The sequence below is a fragment of the Tenrec ecaudatus genome, chromosome X (genome assembly GCF_050624435.1).
Source record: "Tenrec ecaudatus isolate mTenEca1 chromosome X, mTenEca1.hap1, whole genome shotgun sequence".
Taxonomy (NCBI): Eukaryota; Metazoa; Chordata; class Mammalia; order Afrosoricida; family Tenrecidae; genus Tenrec; species Tenrec ecaudatus.
In genome coordinates this window covers 135,828,211-135,844,648 of record NC_134548.1, presented here as the reverse complement: position 1 = coordinate 135,844,648, position 16,438 = coordinate 135,828,211, and the positions used below count along the sequence as shown (strand labels likewise).

General features: G+C 43.2%; 1 protein-coding gene across 2 annotated transcripts in view; it reads right to left on the bottom strand.

The window, feature by feature from the left end:
* The window catches only part of GRIA3 (glutamate ionotropic receptor AMPA type subunit 3), a 389,236-nt gene that overhangs the window by 64,590 nt on the left and 308,208 nt on the right, over positions 1–16,438 (bottom strand). The window contains exon 12 of one of the 2 annotated variants that reach the window (XM_075539616.1): positions 9,956–10,154. In XM_075539616.1, coding sequence (XP_075395731.1) covers positions 9,956–10,154 — 199 coding nt within the window. Of the gene's footprint in view, positions 1–9,499; positions 10,155–16,438 lie in introns of those variants that run through there. The other variant, XR_012781217.1, reaches the window with a different exon arrangement.

Here is a 16,438-nt window from a genome sequence, read left to right as displayed (position 1 = left end):
CTGCATTCTCCACTCAGAAGCAGAGTGCTCTTTCTAAAATGGAAATTAGATCACATCACTTCTCTGTTTGAAACTTTCCAGTGGCTTCCCATTAAAACCAGAATACAACCCAAATTTCCTAGAGATCATAACCCTAGAATTGCTCCCTCCCCATTCCCTGAGCTTCAGCTATACTGGTCTTCCTATGTTGTAAATATGCTAGGATGTTTCCTGTTTCAGGGGTCCTCATTCCTTTTGTTTGGAATATTCTTCCACAGTATCTTCATATGGCTGCCGATTCTTATTATTAAAACTCCAAAAAGGCCCAACTCACTGCCGTCGAGTCAATTCTGACTCATAGCAACTCAAGGGACAGAGTAGAACTACTCGGGGATTGCTTTCTATGGCTATCAGTCTTTACGGGAACAGAAAGCTTCATCTTTCTCCCAAGACGCATATGGTGTTTCCAAGCTGCTGACCTTGTGGTTAGCAGCCCTCAATTTATAACCCAGTAAGCCACCAGGGCTCCTTTCTCCAAGCAATGAAAAGACCACTCCTCTAAAGAGGATTTCCTGCAGGTACCATCCACCCTGCAGCTCCCAGTTAAAACAGCCCTCTTTAACTATATTCAAACCAAACTCACTGCCACCTAGTCGATATGGATACAGACTCAGAGTGACCCAATTGGAGAGGGTAAATTTCCCCAGTGAGTTTCCAAGACTGCAAGTCTTTACGGCAGTAGAAAGCTCTGTCTTGTTTTTTCCCGAGGAGCTGCTGGTGGTTTCAAACTGCTGAACTTCCAGTTAGCAGCCCAATGCATAACCACTACACCACCAGAGCCCCTTCTCTAACTGTAAGTCATTCTAATAATACTCTACTGTACTTATTGGTATGTGAACTCATTGCAGTATATGTTTATTGTTTGTCTCCTTCCACCAGGAGGCAAGCTCTTTGAAGTTAGGGTTTTTCATTGTTTCCCTTACTGCATCCCTGGTACCTAAATTGGTATAGTAAACCCTCAATATGTATTCATTTGTTGGTTCAAAATGTAGATTTTCAAGACAAAATCTGACCACAAGATATCACCTTGCAGCTTTTTGAAAGAGCCACCCAAAAGCTCCTATCAAAGTTTGGTTTGTGTGAGTTAAATGTGGAGTGAAACCCCAAATATTCTAGTTCAGTGAGTGTTCTTGTTAGTTGAGCTAGCTTTGGTCAAGTGAAATTTTACTTAATTGACCCTTATGGTCAAATTCTTAGATGAAGAAGAATTGTAAATAATTAACTTGCATAGGCCTGCCAGGTGAACTCCTGGAAAATCTAATTGAACAGATGGGCCCCTCTCCTCTAACAGGAAGGTTATTTGATTATTTGACTTTTTCAAATAAGAAAAGAAAGTGAGACGCTGAGATGGCTTCCCCCAGGGAAGAGACTTTCTGAGTTTTCATAAAGATTTGGGAGTCGTATGTGATGTTAATTACGCCTGGTGTCATCTGAGGGGGTTGGCAGCCTCAAAGAGAATGAAGACACCCTCCTTAGGCTCTCCCAACTGTGAAATGCTCTCATAAGCAAATAGGTTACCTGGGAGCACTGAGAGAGAATAATAAAATCCATATGGTGGGTTTACTTTAGCAAATGGCCTGCTTGCCACCTTGGAAGGACCTGAAGCTCTTAGGGGATCTTCAAGGGCAGTTCTAAATTGTGCATGTTGATGGGATTCAATCTACAGCTCACAAAGGAATAGCTAAGGATGGACTGACTAGGAAATGAGGCCAGGGATTGCTGCTATCAAGTGGATTATGGCTATGGCGCCTCTCTATGTGTGAGTAGACAAACTATCAAGTTTTCAGAGTTGTCACCCTTCTACAGCAGATAGCCGAGTCTGTCTTGTGAGAAGCCTCTGGGTGGTTTTGAACCTTTTGCACCACTTGGGACCCGGTATTTCATACTTAGGGCTAGATGGGGATGAAAACAAATGCGCTTTCTCTCAGACATCAAGAAAGAACCACCCCCCCCACACACCTGTCTTCCACTTAGAAAGCAGAGATTATTTTATTTTTGTAAAGTACTCCTCACATTTGTACAAAGTCTTGTGTCGACAGAGTCTGTGTTTTAACTGCACTCTTTCTGGCCCCATTTTCTAAAGTCTCTTGGGATTTTTAAAACACTTTATACCTTTAAAGAGCTTTCCACGATATTATTCTCTCACTAAATCATAAGGAATGTAGAGCATGGGATGTTTTCAATTGATTGATGAGGAAATTAAGACTAAACAATGCTCACTCAAAGGAAAACAAGAAGTCATCAATGGATGTGGAACTAGAAATTGTTTTCATCTTCAGTCTTGTTCTTTACACCTAGATCGACGCCACGACATAACCCTTAGCATATCAGAAGTGACAACAACCCATCTAATAATAATAATAATAATAATAATAATAATAATAATATTGAAAGATTTGCTTCAGTTATGGTATTAATTCTAGTTTGGGGGATGTCTTCCTTTTCTTTGCCTTCTTATCTTGGATCTCTTTGAAGTTATCAGCGAATGGGGAAAGCTCATTTAAAAGTGGATATATAGGTTCCTAAAAACTTGTGAGCGACCATCTAAGGTACAGTGAACCCTCCCTGTCCAGAGGAAAGAAGAGAGATAAAAACCGAATACAATTGAACACCAGTAGTCCAATGGACTAATGGACCACCTCAAATATCAGTCTCCATGACTCTGCAACCAGAACTAGATGGCGCCTGGCTACCACGACCATCTGCTCTGAAAAGGATCACATTAGAAGGTCCTGGACAGAGTGGGAGAAAATTGTGGAAGAAGCCCTCAAATCAATAAAGAGACCATATTTGTTGGTAGGCTAGAGACTGATGAACCCTGAGACAATGGGCCTTTAGGTTTGTAACCGAACTCACCCCCTGGCTCAATTTTCAGCCAAACAATGGACAGTTCTATAAGGGGAACAACACCAGTAAGGAGATATGCACATCTTAGAAGAATCAACCATCAGCAACCAAAAAGGGCAGAATTGACTCAAGGAAAAAGTTCAGAAGGGTTCGGAAAGAAGGAGGAATGGAAACAGGAAGCATAGGGAAGTAGTGGAATGAGTAATGTTGAGTAATGTTTCTTGATCCCTGATGGGAAAGTGGCTAGTGCATGGCTGCTAACTGAAAGACTGAGAGTTGAAACCAACCAGGTGTTCCTAGGGAGAAAGATGTAGTGATCTGCGACTATAAAGATTAAAAATAAAAAACCAAATTCAAGGCCATTAAGTTGATGCCGACTCATAAAGATTACTGCCTTGGAAACCCTATAGAGTAATTCTTCTTTGTCCTATATAGGGTCACTATGTGTTTCAAGTCAACTGGCAGTGGGTGTAGGTTTCTTTTTCCAATTGATTCCTTATGTGGGAAAAAAAATGAAGAGCAACCAGGAGATGAGCAAGATGTGCCTTAACATGTGCTTCCCTGGAGGCAGGATTACCCTGGTTTCTGTGCATGCGCACAGTAGAAAGAAGAGGACTCCAGGTGGACTCAGAGCCCGAGGTCCTAGTTCTAGCTCTTCTTCCCTGAGCGGAGGGATGCTCAATGAGTCATGATCTCAGTCTACTGTATGAAACAGGGATAATAATTACTGGCCCTGTCTGGCGATGCTGTTGTGTGGATGGACTATCTGAAATATGAGAATGTGTGTTGAAAACAGATAGTCCACTAGATTGTAAACTCTCAGATGATAGAAGTATTTTTCTTTTATTTACTAAGTTACCCAACTTCTCAAAGAACCCTGATGATGTAGTGGGGTACATGTTGGGCTACTTACTCCAAGGTCAGCAGTGCAAGCCCATCCGCTGCATAGGGAAAGGAGGGGGCTTTCTGCTCCCATAAGGAGGTGCAGCCTCAGAAACCCACAAGGGCAGCTCTACCCTGTCCAATAGGGTTGCTAGAGAGCCGGAATCAACTGAGTGGCAGTGGCTTTGGTGATTTTGGTTGGTTCTGACCTTGACATGGCTTGGGAGAATCCTTAAACCATGTTGCTATTCACCATGGACATTTCCTATGCGGGGAAGTAGCTTCAAAGAAATAAAGGCCTTTAGCTGTTTTGAAGGGATAACCACTTAGTTCTGTGAGACGCCTATATTTTAAGGCAATCCATTGCAAATAGCCGCATCTGCCTGGGAATTTTCATGTAGCTTGGTAAAAGGCAGATAGGAATTGAATTTTGCTTACAAAGATGTATAATCCCCAGTACCTAGAATGGATTTGAGTGCATGGAGCATGTAAAAAGATATTGAAGGAGGGATAGCTAGATATTAGAATATTTAAAAATATTATTAGCCTGTCTTCATTGTTACACTTTCTCCTTTCTCTTGGAGACAGTTATTTAGCTATACTTTCAGGTGTGTGCAGAGCTGTCAGGCCAACCTCTCTTCCTTTGGAGCTTGTCTTTACCACTCTGCCTGAGACCTGTCTGCAAGGAAGACTACAGAATCACAGGGGCCTGCCTGGTTGATGAGGGGCAGGCAAGAACAGCAGCTGTCTAGAGGCTTAATTGGCCAAGCCTCAGCATCTCTGTCTTGTGGCTGCCCCTCCATTGCCATTTGACCTCTTGGACACTATTTTTTTTTCTGTGTAGTGGGTTATATGACATAGGAAAGTACCATATATACTCGAGTATAAGCCAACCCGAGTATCAGGCGAGGCACCTAATTTTACCACAAGAAATGTGCTGAAAAGCTAGGCTTATACACAAGTATATACACTAAGCCATATAAAGCCATATATATATATATATATATATATGGTTTTTTGGAATGTAGCCCCCAATAACCATATCAAACATGACAAGCAGTTTTTCTTTCTTTCTTTTTTTTAGTTGCCAAGTGCTATGCACACCAGAGAAGACACGCTGCTGATGCAATGGTTAAGGGATTGGCTGCTAACTGAAAGGTCAGTGCTTTGAACCTAACCAGTGACCTTGTGGGAAAAGACCTGGATATCTGCTTTTCTTCATGCCCCTGACTCGCAAGGAGTCGGGATTTATCCAACAGCACCCAACAACAACAATAAACAGCAGATTTCATCCACCGACCAACCCTCTGGCTGGGGCTGTTCTGCGTCCTCTAGTGGACGGTCTGGTTGTGTTCTCGAATATCTGGTCACATCCTATATATGTCCACACTAGTTAAACTGGGTTGCCGTTAGGACTTCAAATTCCTCATAGCACTTGGGGAGATAGTTTAAGGCTTCAGGCAGATCAGTTGTGTATGTTATTCAGTTGTAGTAAGGCTTAAAGGTGAATGGTTACTTTTTTTGATCACGCCAAAACATCCACACAGGCCTATTTGTAGGGAGAGTTTTCTCTCTTCCCCATAGACTTCAACAACCCTATGATACAAATCCCACAACATATTAAAGAAACGTGGAATACACCTGAAAATGTGTTTGTGTGTGCATCATTCTGAATGAATCTGAATACTCTCAGCGGGGGGCTACTTCCTACATCAGCCTGGGAGGGCCTTTCCTTTTGTGGCTTTGGTTTTCCATTAAAAAAACTTAGCCATTGAAACAAAACTAAAAAACCCCAAACCAAAATTACCCACAAAAGCCCATGTGGTGAAACAAAGCAGAGTGAATAATTCAGTTGTACTTTCATGGAGCTTTAAGTGTCTGCACATGTACTTTCTTACCCAAACCCAACCCAACCCAACCCATTGTGAAGTGTGATTCATGGTAACCCCACGTGTTACACAGGTGAACATAGGAGTTCCTAGGCTGTGAGCTTTATGGAAGTAGATGGCCAGGTCTTTCTTCCATGGACCTTTCTGCTGAGTGGTTTTGAGCTACCCACTAGTCAAGGGCAAACCATTTGTGCCACCCATGGGCCTTTGACTCTCTTAAGGGGGTTACAATGAGTAGTTCATGTTTCATTTACAAGACCTCCGCCTTTGTCTTGAGTGGGCATAGGACCAACTGTGGCTGGTGTTGGGAGACAACGAGTCCATTCGACCCTTACCGGGACCCCCTTCACAACAGAGCAGAACACCGCCTGCTCCTTTGCCATCTTCATAACAGTGATGATGTTCGAGCCCATTATTGCAGCCACTGTCTTGATAAGGGTCTTTGCTGAGGGTCTTTGCTGAGGGTCTTCCTTGTTTTTGTTGCCCCCCTGGGAGAAAAACTAAGCATCCTAGTTGTCTTTTAATATTTCTAGGGGTCTGAAGACGGGACATTTTTGAATTGCTTTCTCTCTCACTGCTACTTTTTAACTTGAATCTATATATCCGGTTACATTCCTTAAACCTAGTACAGTATGATCATGTCAGGGCAACTTTCCAAATCATAATGGCATTTCTTGGGACAATGACAATAAAGTTGTCGACTTGTTTTTCAACCTGGGTGCTGCCTCTTCTGGTTCCTACACTTAATGTCAGAGCTACTGTCTACGGAAGGCAGTTTTAGCGTCAACACGTTGATGGTAATATTGCAGATGTCTGTTCCAGCTGCATGCATTTTGCTTGGTCCCTCCCGGTCTTTCCTGATGGAACAGGTCCCACTGCCAGCGACTGTATTTGATAGTAAGATGACAGCTAAGGATAACTCCGGAAATGGAAATAAGAAGCATTTTAAAGTACTGTCATTTTAATGGCAGATTTACCCAGGACAAGTAAAAATGTCTTCAGGGCAATTAGAAAGAATTTTGATTTTATTTACTTTTCTTTCTTAGTGGGAGAGCTAGAGGGCTGGCCCCAGGCTGTTTTATGGGAGTAGTATTGGGTCCCTGTGGTTTTAGTATGAAGTCGGATTGGGAAGAAATGAATGAGTATTTTGTTTGTAAATGTTGCGTATAATCATTTCACAGTCTAATGTTTGGAGGTTTCTAATTATTTTGCATAGGGAGGAGTTAAAAGAAACAAAACCAAAAAACAAAGCTACTGGCACGAATTTGATTCCTTCTCGTGGTGACCTGATATGACAGAGGAAACTGCCTCATAGGGTTGGCAAGGTCCAGGGGTGTTGTCGGGTAAGCATGGCACCGATAACCACAGGTCGTGGTTAGCAGGCCCTCACTCCACAGGTCAAAGGGGAGGCTGTGTGCTCCCGTCGAGAGTTACAGCCTTAGAAACCCTCGCCTTGCTATGAATCAGTCGATTTGCTGGCAGCGGGCTGGGTTTGGTTGAATCGTCACAGAAGCCACATCTTTTAAACTGCCAACCTCTGGGTTAGTGGCTGAGTGCTTAACCAATATGTCAGCAGGACTCCTTTGAACACATGATCGATGGAAACAAAATAAAACCCCAAACCCTGGATCCATAAAGTAGATTCCAATGCACTGAGACCCTATCGGATCAACTAGAGCCCCGTCGCAACAGTTCGATGGCTGCACATTTCTCCACAGGCAGACTGTCACCACTTTCCCTCCCTCCAGCTGCTGGTGGGGTTGATCCATGACCTTTTGGTTTCCAAACGGAGCACTTAACCACTGCACGCCCAGGGCTCCTCTGGATTACTGTTCTTACAAATTGTCTGAGGCTTTAGAATCACTGAGTGCTGAAGGGGTGGGTGGGGGTGGGGGAGGTCAGAGGGCTGTGGCAGCCAAGCCCCTGAGTGAGGGACGCTGTGCTCTTGCTGGCAGCCTTTCTTCCCCGTGAGGTTAGAAGAGAACACAGGCAGGGCACGTTGCCTGGAAAGAATTGATTGCTCCCATCTCCCCTCATCAATTTACATCACATTTTCTATGCAAACAGGCCAAAAGTTAAATTTTCCATACTCCTCAATTCCACTCTTAGCTCATCAACCTTTTTGTGCTGCCCTGAAGAACCATCCCCCAGAGACCTTCATGTTGTCATCGGCAGCCCACTGAAGAGTAAGGAAAGTGTCACTCTGGAATTAGAAAATGATTTGCACTTCCTTATACCTAGAAATATCCGCTCCTCCCTTCATCAGATTTTCAAAGCAGCCCTATTTCCATACGAATGACTTATTGGTTGCACGGGTCACTAGGAATTGGTGAGCATTAGAAACAGCAAACAAATGTGAATGTAACAATAGTTATGCTTGGAATTGAATATTGGACTCAAATCTGCTCAGGTAATAGGATGTTCCTTGATGAAACCATCACTGACTGGATATGGATTAGGAGATGCTTTCCTGGTATTTGAGAAAGACAAAATGAGTGGAGGAGGGGCATGGGCATGAGAGCAATGACTCTTTGATCCCACTCTCAGCTTTTGTGCTAAGAAATCTTCCCAGAAAGCCTCTTTTTGCTTGCAATATAGATGAATGGCCTTTGAAAGCATAATAGGAATTGATGCCATCTATTGATTACCATTTAAAGTACACCTTCCTAACCTTTAATAGTTGTTGAAGGAAAAAAAAGTTTTCCAGTAGAATAAGCATATTTTACCAGGGGATCTAAGCCTTGGTGGTCAAGTCACTTTGGGTAGCAACTGGACCAACTTGACTATTTGCTGCCAACCTTGTTGAAGGTTGATCCCCAACCACATATCCAGGGAGCTGTGTTGACCACTCAGCAAGAGGATATCCCTGGCCACCTGCCCTGTCCTCTGTGAGTGCCATCCGCATTTCATGTGGGCAGGGCATGGACCCAGATCTCACTTAGGAGTGAAGGTCAAAGTCAGAATAGTCCCAGAGGGGCCTCATGTCAATTTGCTGCTTTCAATCTTAGGCTCCCTCCTTTAGGTGTGGATTTTGATCTAATCCGTCAATAGGTGGTTGAGATGAGATATGGATTTCTTGAGCCAATGAGAATGCTTGTAAAAGGTCCCAGAACTAATACTTTCTCCTTCAGGGAGTGAAAATAGTTCTTACTTAATTGCTATAATTTCAAGCAAGAGACTCCTCCTGGCTTCCCATGAAGTAATTAGATAAACCTCATAATAATCCATGTAGGAACACATTTCTTACTTCTTCATTGAAACAAGTCGGCTTAGTACCAGCATCTGTTTACTCTGGACTTTTGAAAAGAAGTCAGTAATTATACCTGCCATCCAATAAGATGATTGTCAGTTAGAGGAAATGACTAAACTTCCCCTCTCTTCCTACTGCCACGTGGCTTCTGGGCCATAGCCCCAACTGGTCCCAGTGAATCGGGTGGGACGCAGCAGCAATCTATAGAACCAGTCCACATGCTCCTATAAATGGATGCATTCTCCTTATTAGGGCAACTGACAAACATCTGTGTTCCTCACAGCCCTACTGATATCCTTGCTTACAGTCCCATTGCCCTCCTGGAAGCAAGATCTTGACGGCGTATGTGCACATGTTTTGACCATCCTCTTATTCTTCTAGCACTTCCTGTTGCAACTGCCTTTTGTCTTAACCCTCACCAGAGTTTACATAGCTTTGCTACCTTTTGTCAGTAAACAATTTCGTGTTTGCCCACTAAGCCTTGACCTCTGAAGGAAAAAAACAACAACCAATAAGGCTATTGAAGACATTAAAACAGTCATCGGCTGCTGCACAGAGTAAATGATCAGCACATACACGAATACTCAAAACAATTGTAGTACAGTTCTGTAGGAAATCACTGTCTCCAGTTGGAGAAGTGATTGCTTAGTCCATCACGCATCAGATCCCTAGTCAGGGTCAGTCCGTCACCTCCCTTCTGTGAACTGCTGAGACAGAAAATCAATGGTTTCGCACAGAAAGGAGAGGGAGTAGATACACGTTAGTTCATTTTCCTTGTTATTCAAGGAAGGGGACTGAGGCCCACAGAAGTTCAGTGGACAATCACTTTGTGGTAGAGTTGGGAACTCTCAAACCCGAGAGTTCAAATCAGTGCTTTCAACAAAGGACTTGTTAGGACCTGCTCACTAACCAAGGGGTGTCATTGTCAGATGGCGCTTCTTTGCTAGCTTTCCCTATCCATCCCCATCAATCCTTTAAAACGCGGTGAATTTGCCTCCCAGAAAAGATGATAAAGACCACCAGGCCAAATGAGCTGCAAAGCACTTACTCTGAAAAATTCTTTCGTTGAACCAGAGTCCAGGGTCCCATATGCAATTTCAGTCTGCTTAGCTAAGTCTTCAGCACTTTCTATAGGAGAAACCATCCTCTCCACAGTCAGGAAAGCCGCGAGATTGGCAGTATAGGAAGAAATGATGATCAGGGTGAAGAACCACCAAACCCCTCCAACAATGCGCCCGGAGAGAGATCTACAAAACAAAACAGAGACAAATCCAGACCCAGAGGGGCCCAATTTCAGGTTACGAAATCCTTATCTGTATTTCTGGAAGAGGAGTGGTTTCTGGACAGCCGGTGGAGGAGGGAAGTAGATGAGATGAAGACATTGAAACATCCAACAAAAGTCACATGTTCACAACCACACTCCATATGAAGGATGACAGAAGATGAACTGTATGAATTTCAAAGCAGGATTTTCATTTTTAATTTCAGAGAAGAATATGTGTTCTTCTCTTTTTTGGAAACTAGTTGCCACTCCTGTGGAAAACTGCTCTGTTTCCTTTAAGGCTGTCATTTCCAACCTTGGCTGCATGCTGGAATCACCTGGCATCTTACACAAACAACCCAGATCCCACGCCTATCTAAGACCAATTGAATTAGCACCTAGGTGGTGGGACCCAGGTAATTCTCCTTTGATGTAAGGTCATGATGCAAGGGAGAAATCGAGTTCTAAACCTTTCCACATTTGAAGAGAAGCAGGCAGGTTCTAGGGAAGATCACCAGGGACTCGGCATTTCCTCATTTTCATAAAGACATCACCATCCTATGCGATTGGTCACCCATGAGGCCAGGAGCGAGAAGATAACATTTACTATCAGCTTTATAGAAATGGCTAGTGGCCCTCAGGAGTCAAGCTTCGGGCATCATAACTGCCTCTTTTACAAAGCCTAGGTTCGCAAAGGGATGTAAGGTTGGCCCCAAGTGAAGTAGGAAACTCATTAGATCAGGGGTTCTCAACCTTCCTAATGCCACGCATCTTTAATACAGTTCCTCGTGTTGTGTCCCCCCCCCCCCCCAGCCATCAAATTCTTCTCATTGCTAGTTCATCACTGTCACTTTGCTACTGTCATGAATCGGGTGACAACTGTGAAAGGGCCATTCGACCACCAAAGGGGGCGCGACCCACAGGTTGAGAACTGCTGACTTCGATAACAGAATTTGACATAACTAAAAGGGTTGTTTCCTTCAACTTCAATAAGAACAAAAACAGCAACAACAACCATCAGGGAGAAAAACCAAACCCAGCCCAATCCAATCCAACCAAAAATCCTCAGTAACCTGCCACCAGAGTGCTTACTCTTGGAACCACTTTCTGTGTTTTCTTCGGGAGACTTGGGGCAACTGCACGACATTCCTGAACAGCACCTGCCCAGACCATACTCATTGCCACGGAACCAATTTTCATGCATAGGAATGTTCTAGGCAGAGTAGGACTGCTCCCTTGAAGCTGTCAATCGTTATGGAAACGATTGCTTAATCGGTCTGCTTCAGAGCAGCCGGTGAGTTTGAACCACCAATCTTTTACTTAGCGGTCCAATGCTTAATTCAAACCCCCTACAGGGCTCATTCAATAGCACCTATTACCACGTTCCTCCAGATTAGTTTTTTCAGTGGAGAATAAGGCAGTGGATGGTTCAATTTTTACCAATGGGACATTTGTCCTTAAATGTTAGAGCATCGGTATCTCCTAGGGTGTTTGTTACAATGCAGGTTCCGAACAGGTGAGTGCCCATGTGGTGTGCCCTTGTTAAGCATCACAGGTGATTTGACAGCAAGTGCTCTGCAGACCGAATTTGGATAACTTCTTCTAGGTCAGTGATTCTTGACCCTGCCTTTTAAGGAGCTTGAAAGAAAGCACAACAATCAAAAAGAAACACAACAATTTGGTCAGGGCCCACCCCAGACCTATTGCTCAGGATCCCTCGGAGTTGGGCCTCCCCACACATGATCATTTTCAGAACATTTCTGAGACACAGCCACGGTTGTTGACTGATGAGTGTGACTTAGAGAGAAGGATCATGGGACAGGTGAGGGTATGCAGTGTTGGCTGTGGGCTGATGGCTTGTACTGAAGAAACTCTTTCACAGTTTTGATGAAGGCTGGATATGTTTGCAGAAATACAAACCTGTTCCTTGGGTCTAAACCATGACCATTTCATCCCTAGGAGAGTTCTGTTTTGTGGATAAGCTTCATCTTGGTGAACCTGTGAACTTTCAGATCCAGCACAGCTCATAAGAAGAGAACACAAACTGTCCTAAACCTAAAGTCAAGATCAGATGTAGGAGCCAGGCTAATTGAAATGCCCGTGTCCCAAAAAAGTCCTTTGTCAGCCTTGGGAAAATTCAGTTGTTTTACAGCCTACATTTGGATCAAATAATTTGGCATTTTTAATTGGCTAACTATAACAAATGAACTTGATTTTTAAAAATTGCCATTCCTGTTCACCCCTACATGCCTAAAATGCCCATATTTATTTATTTTTGAACATAATCAAGTTCAGCTTCTCCGATGTGAAAGTTTACTTTGCAATTGATTTTTCTAACTAATAGCTATACTCTCTCAAAATTTCATTTGGGAACATTTCCCCCTTAATCAGAAGAGGAGTCAGAAAAGAATGTGTCATACTTCTAAATGCTAAAAGCATACAATATTTTCATGTTTAATTTATGCTTCTCATGGTCTTTCTTCATTGTTGCTATACATGCTTCATTTATTCTGAACTGATCTGATCCTGAAAATAAAATTTAATGTCTAAAGGCTTAATGTCCTAAAGTAGCATGACTAGTAATAGAATACTGGAAATGATGATAATAACAGCCACCACAAGGGGACTCAGATCTACGTGACAGACTCTGTTCTAATTGCTCGACACATATCAACCATTGTGAACCTTCTTCCTTATAGCTTTGCTACTCTTTTACAGATGAAGAAACTGAGGAACAGAGAAGAGAAAGAGGCATAACACTTCTATACTTACACAACAGGAGGCTAATATCCACATTTTTTTTCTAGTGCAAAATACTCATATTCTGCCTAAGAAAATTCAGAGTGGTGTGTAAATTATAGAAGGTACATTTTTTTCTACAGATACTGAGAAATGTAGTGGCAAGAAAACCAAGCGTGTTTGGATAATTATTATTTTCGATCGTTCACTTGGAATGGAGCTGTGAATGTCATCTTTATTGGAAGCGATGGAGCTTGACCCAGACCAAAGGGAAAACTGCCTTTGGAGTATTTCCAAAACCCTGGTGTGGTCTTCTGCTGAGAATCCCACTTGTAGCGTATACAGAGCCTGCTGGAAATGTAGAGCAAACTACAGTAACTTATGGAAACGACACTTGTGCCACTCTATTGAGGCTAATGGACTGTGGCGGTGGCTGTAGGATCTAAAACCAAGCTTGTATCGTCTGGTTATTCTGCGGACTCAGATCATAATATGGTTGATCCGATTGACACAGTTGAGATGGGCTAGTGACATGACTGAAAATAAGCCCAGTTATATGCAAGGTGAGGATTTTCATGGCCTCTTGTCTACATGGCTATTGACCTGGGCATGGTACCTTTGCGGATGGAGAATTTGGGTGATTAACCACATAGAAAATGGTATAATAGTATCTACAAGTCTCAGCGTAGATGGACAAAAAGAGAGCTTTTATAGAATCAATGTTGAATGCACACTATTATTCACTCTCCGCTCCAGACAGGTAATAGCTTCAGCAAACGATTTTGTGGAATTTCCACCACTTTCCCCACCCCATTGTAGAGCACCAACTCCTAAAACCGTTCACTGAGAAAAGGTGAAGCAGCACCCGCAGGGAAGAAGCTCTGCAAGCATTGTTATATTTCCCTTCTCTCACTAGTCAAACTATAGCCACTTAAACCCACATTTCAAATGGAAGCCATGTAAAAAATGACGGATGGGTCAGCCCCATCACATTTTAGAAAAGATATCTATTAAAATAAGACTAGGCTTTAAAGGTGAGTTAAAAGATCTGTCATTGTCCAGCATCTTCTCCCCCATTAATGCAGCTGCAACGTCTTTAGCATTCATTTCAGATAGTTCCGTTGCACAAGACAGATTTTGAGGATGACATGATGAAATGGCTGCGGAATGCTGTGCATTTCGTCTGGATGAAAGTGCATGGTAAGGAGCATAGCACACCTTTTGAGGAAATGTAAGAGGAAGCGTGAAGCTAATGAAAGTAAATTAGCAATGAGAAAACCATACACACAAAAACATGGCAAAAATATGCGTACCAAGTCATATACAATGCTCTTGCTATCTGTAGTCATAAGAAGCGAGCTTCTGAGTTAATCATAAAATATTTTAGGACCTCTAGAATGTTAATAAAAGTGAGCTATGTGCTGTATCCTTCATCCTGTAAGTAAAATTTGAGACCTGCACTTTACTAGCTACACAAGATGAAGAGCTGGAACTGCAAATTGCTTCTCCGTTGCACAAATTCTCTATCATTCCTCCCTCTTCCTATCTTCCAAAGAACGCACCGTTTCTGCACCATTCCATACAATGCTGTGTCGGTCACAGATTTTTAAAAATGTGCAGAATCCATCTTTGGCTCTTCTAGTCCTCTTGGATGGGAATAAGTAACCATCCCAAAGACTGAAAACTATGGCTTTCAGTCAGAAGAGTCATAAAATAGTTGTAATAAAAATTTTGCTATGACATCACTAATTTATTACCACATCCCTCCTGCTTTGAAGTGGATTTGCGGTCGAAGGGAGACACTGCTCACACATCAGCAGGGGAGAGAACAGTGCTGCCAATAGAGCCCCGCAACCCTCTTGTCTTTGTTCCCATTCATGTCATACCCTTCATGCTTGCTATTCTTCTGCACGTACTTTCCATTTTCAAGGAGCATCTATGTGTCAACAAACCTGGATGGATCCTTTGCCTCTCCTCCAAAGTACTTGACATCTTAACAGTAGAGTACTGCATTTATAATACTCAGTACACAGTAATCTGCTTCAAGTGAATCTGTTCTTTTCTTTCTCCGGCAGTATTCCCCCAACCCTCACTGCTTCAAGTTGGCTAGGCTTCAGATCTCCCTGCAGCTTCACAGAAAGTCAGCAGGGGGAGTATTTGTCTGGAAGTATTGGACCTTGGGCTGCTTACTGGTTCTAATAATGTTCTGCAAAGGAAACAGACTTCTGATTGAAAGGAAAGCTGCCGCTCCTTGTCAATGTCAGTACAAGATTGTGGAATAGTACTTGTGCAATCAAAATATTTGCAAGAGGTGTGTTCCCTAGCAAAAGCACTATGTGGATGGAAGACGGAACATGGCAGGTTTTCATTGCTTCTGATCAGAAACCAAACCAACTCGAATTCCCACTGTATTCCTCAGGGATTATAGAAACTAAGATGTAAGGGCAATAGTATCTCTTAACACTGGTGACAAAAGGATAGTTTAAGGCAGCCAGCTTAATAGCAACAAAGGCTTAACATTTATTGAGGCAGGCACTGTTCTTCATGTTTTACCCAGGAGGGACTGAGGCTTCCCAAGGTCTGGTAATGTGCCCCACGTTACACAGCTGCAGCCTGGGACTCACCTACAGCCACCACTAGCACCTGCATGCGGAACCATCATAGCTCGGGCCTGGGTCTGATCTGGCTGCTCCCACGGCATGGCCCCCCACCCTCTCCTCAAAGGAAAAGGGTTGAATTGAATCTCCTCGCACCTTATTCTTCCTATTCCCACCCCAAATTGGTTTCTCCGTGGATATAATCTCAGCGTATTACATTGATTATCCTCGCTAAAGTTGATTTGGCCTCCAGCATCGAACAGAACAAAGTAATTCACTGTGAACAACTGGGGTAGTTGAAAATATCAAAGCTAATATTGACACAGACTCTCTAATGTCGAGGTTACTATCAATAGCTTTATTGGATGGAAATGGACCGATGCCAGCCGTGTTCTGCAGGATGGCTCCTGGCTGATTGCCCACTTTTACACACGATCCACAGCACTTCATATGCTCGCTGTCTAACAGCTCCGGGGGAGACAGGACTTTAGAAATGAGTCTGGCGACCTGCCTATGGCTACTGTGCAGAAGCACAGGAAATGCATAGAACAGCTTACACATCTCTTGGCCAGCCGGGAGGGGTACTGTTCACTAGCACTGAACATTTCCACCACCTGCCTTCCATCACACCATCTGTTTGGGTACTGAAGAAGGGGAATCCGAGAGTAGGAGTTAGGTTTAAGTACTTTCGCTGCATTAGCTATGTGACGGGGCACATTAGTGAACTCAAGTATAATGCTCACCCCACAGTGGGGGTGTGAGGATAAGAATCCATGTGACAACGCAGGTAAAATGGCCAACACAGAAGGGAGCCCAGTGAAGGTGGTCATCCCTCCGCCCCTAGTAAGCAGAAACAGTTGGACTAATTTCTCACTGACATCTCTTCTTGCTCTAACACATGTTAATTCTACTTTAGAGTGAGGTCCCTTATAAT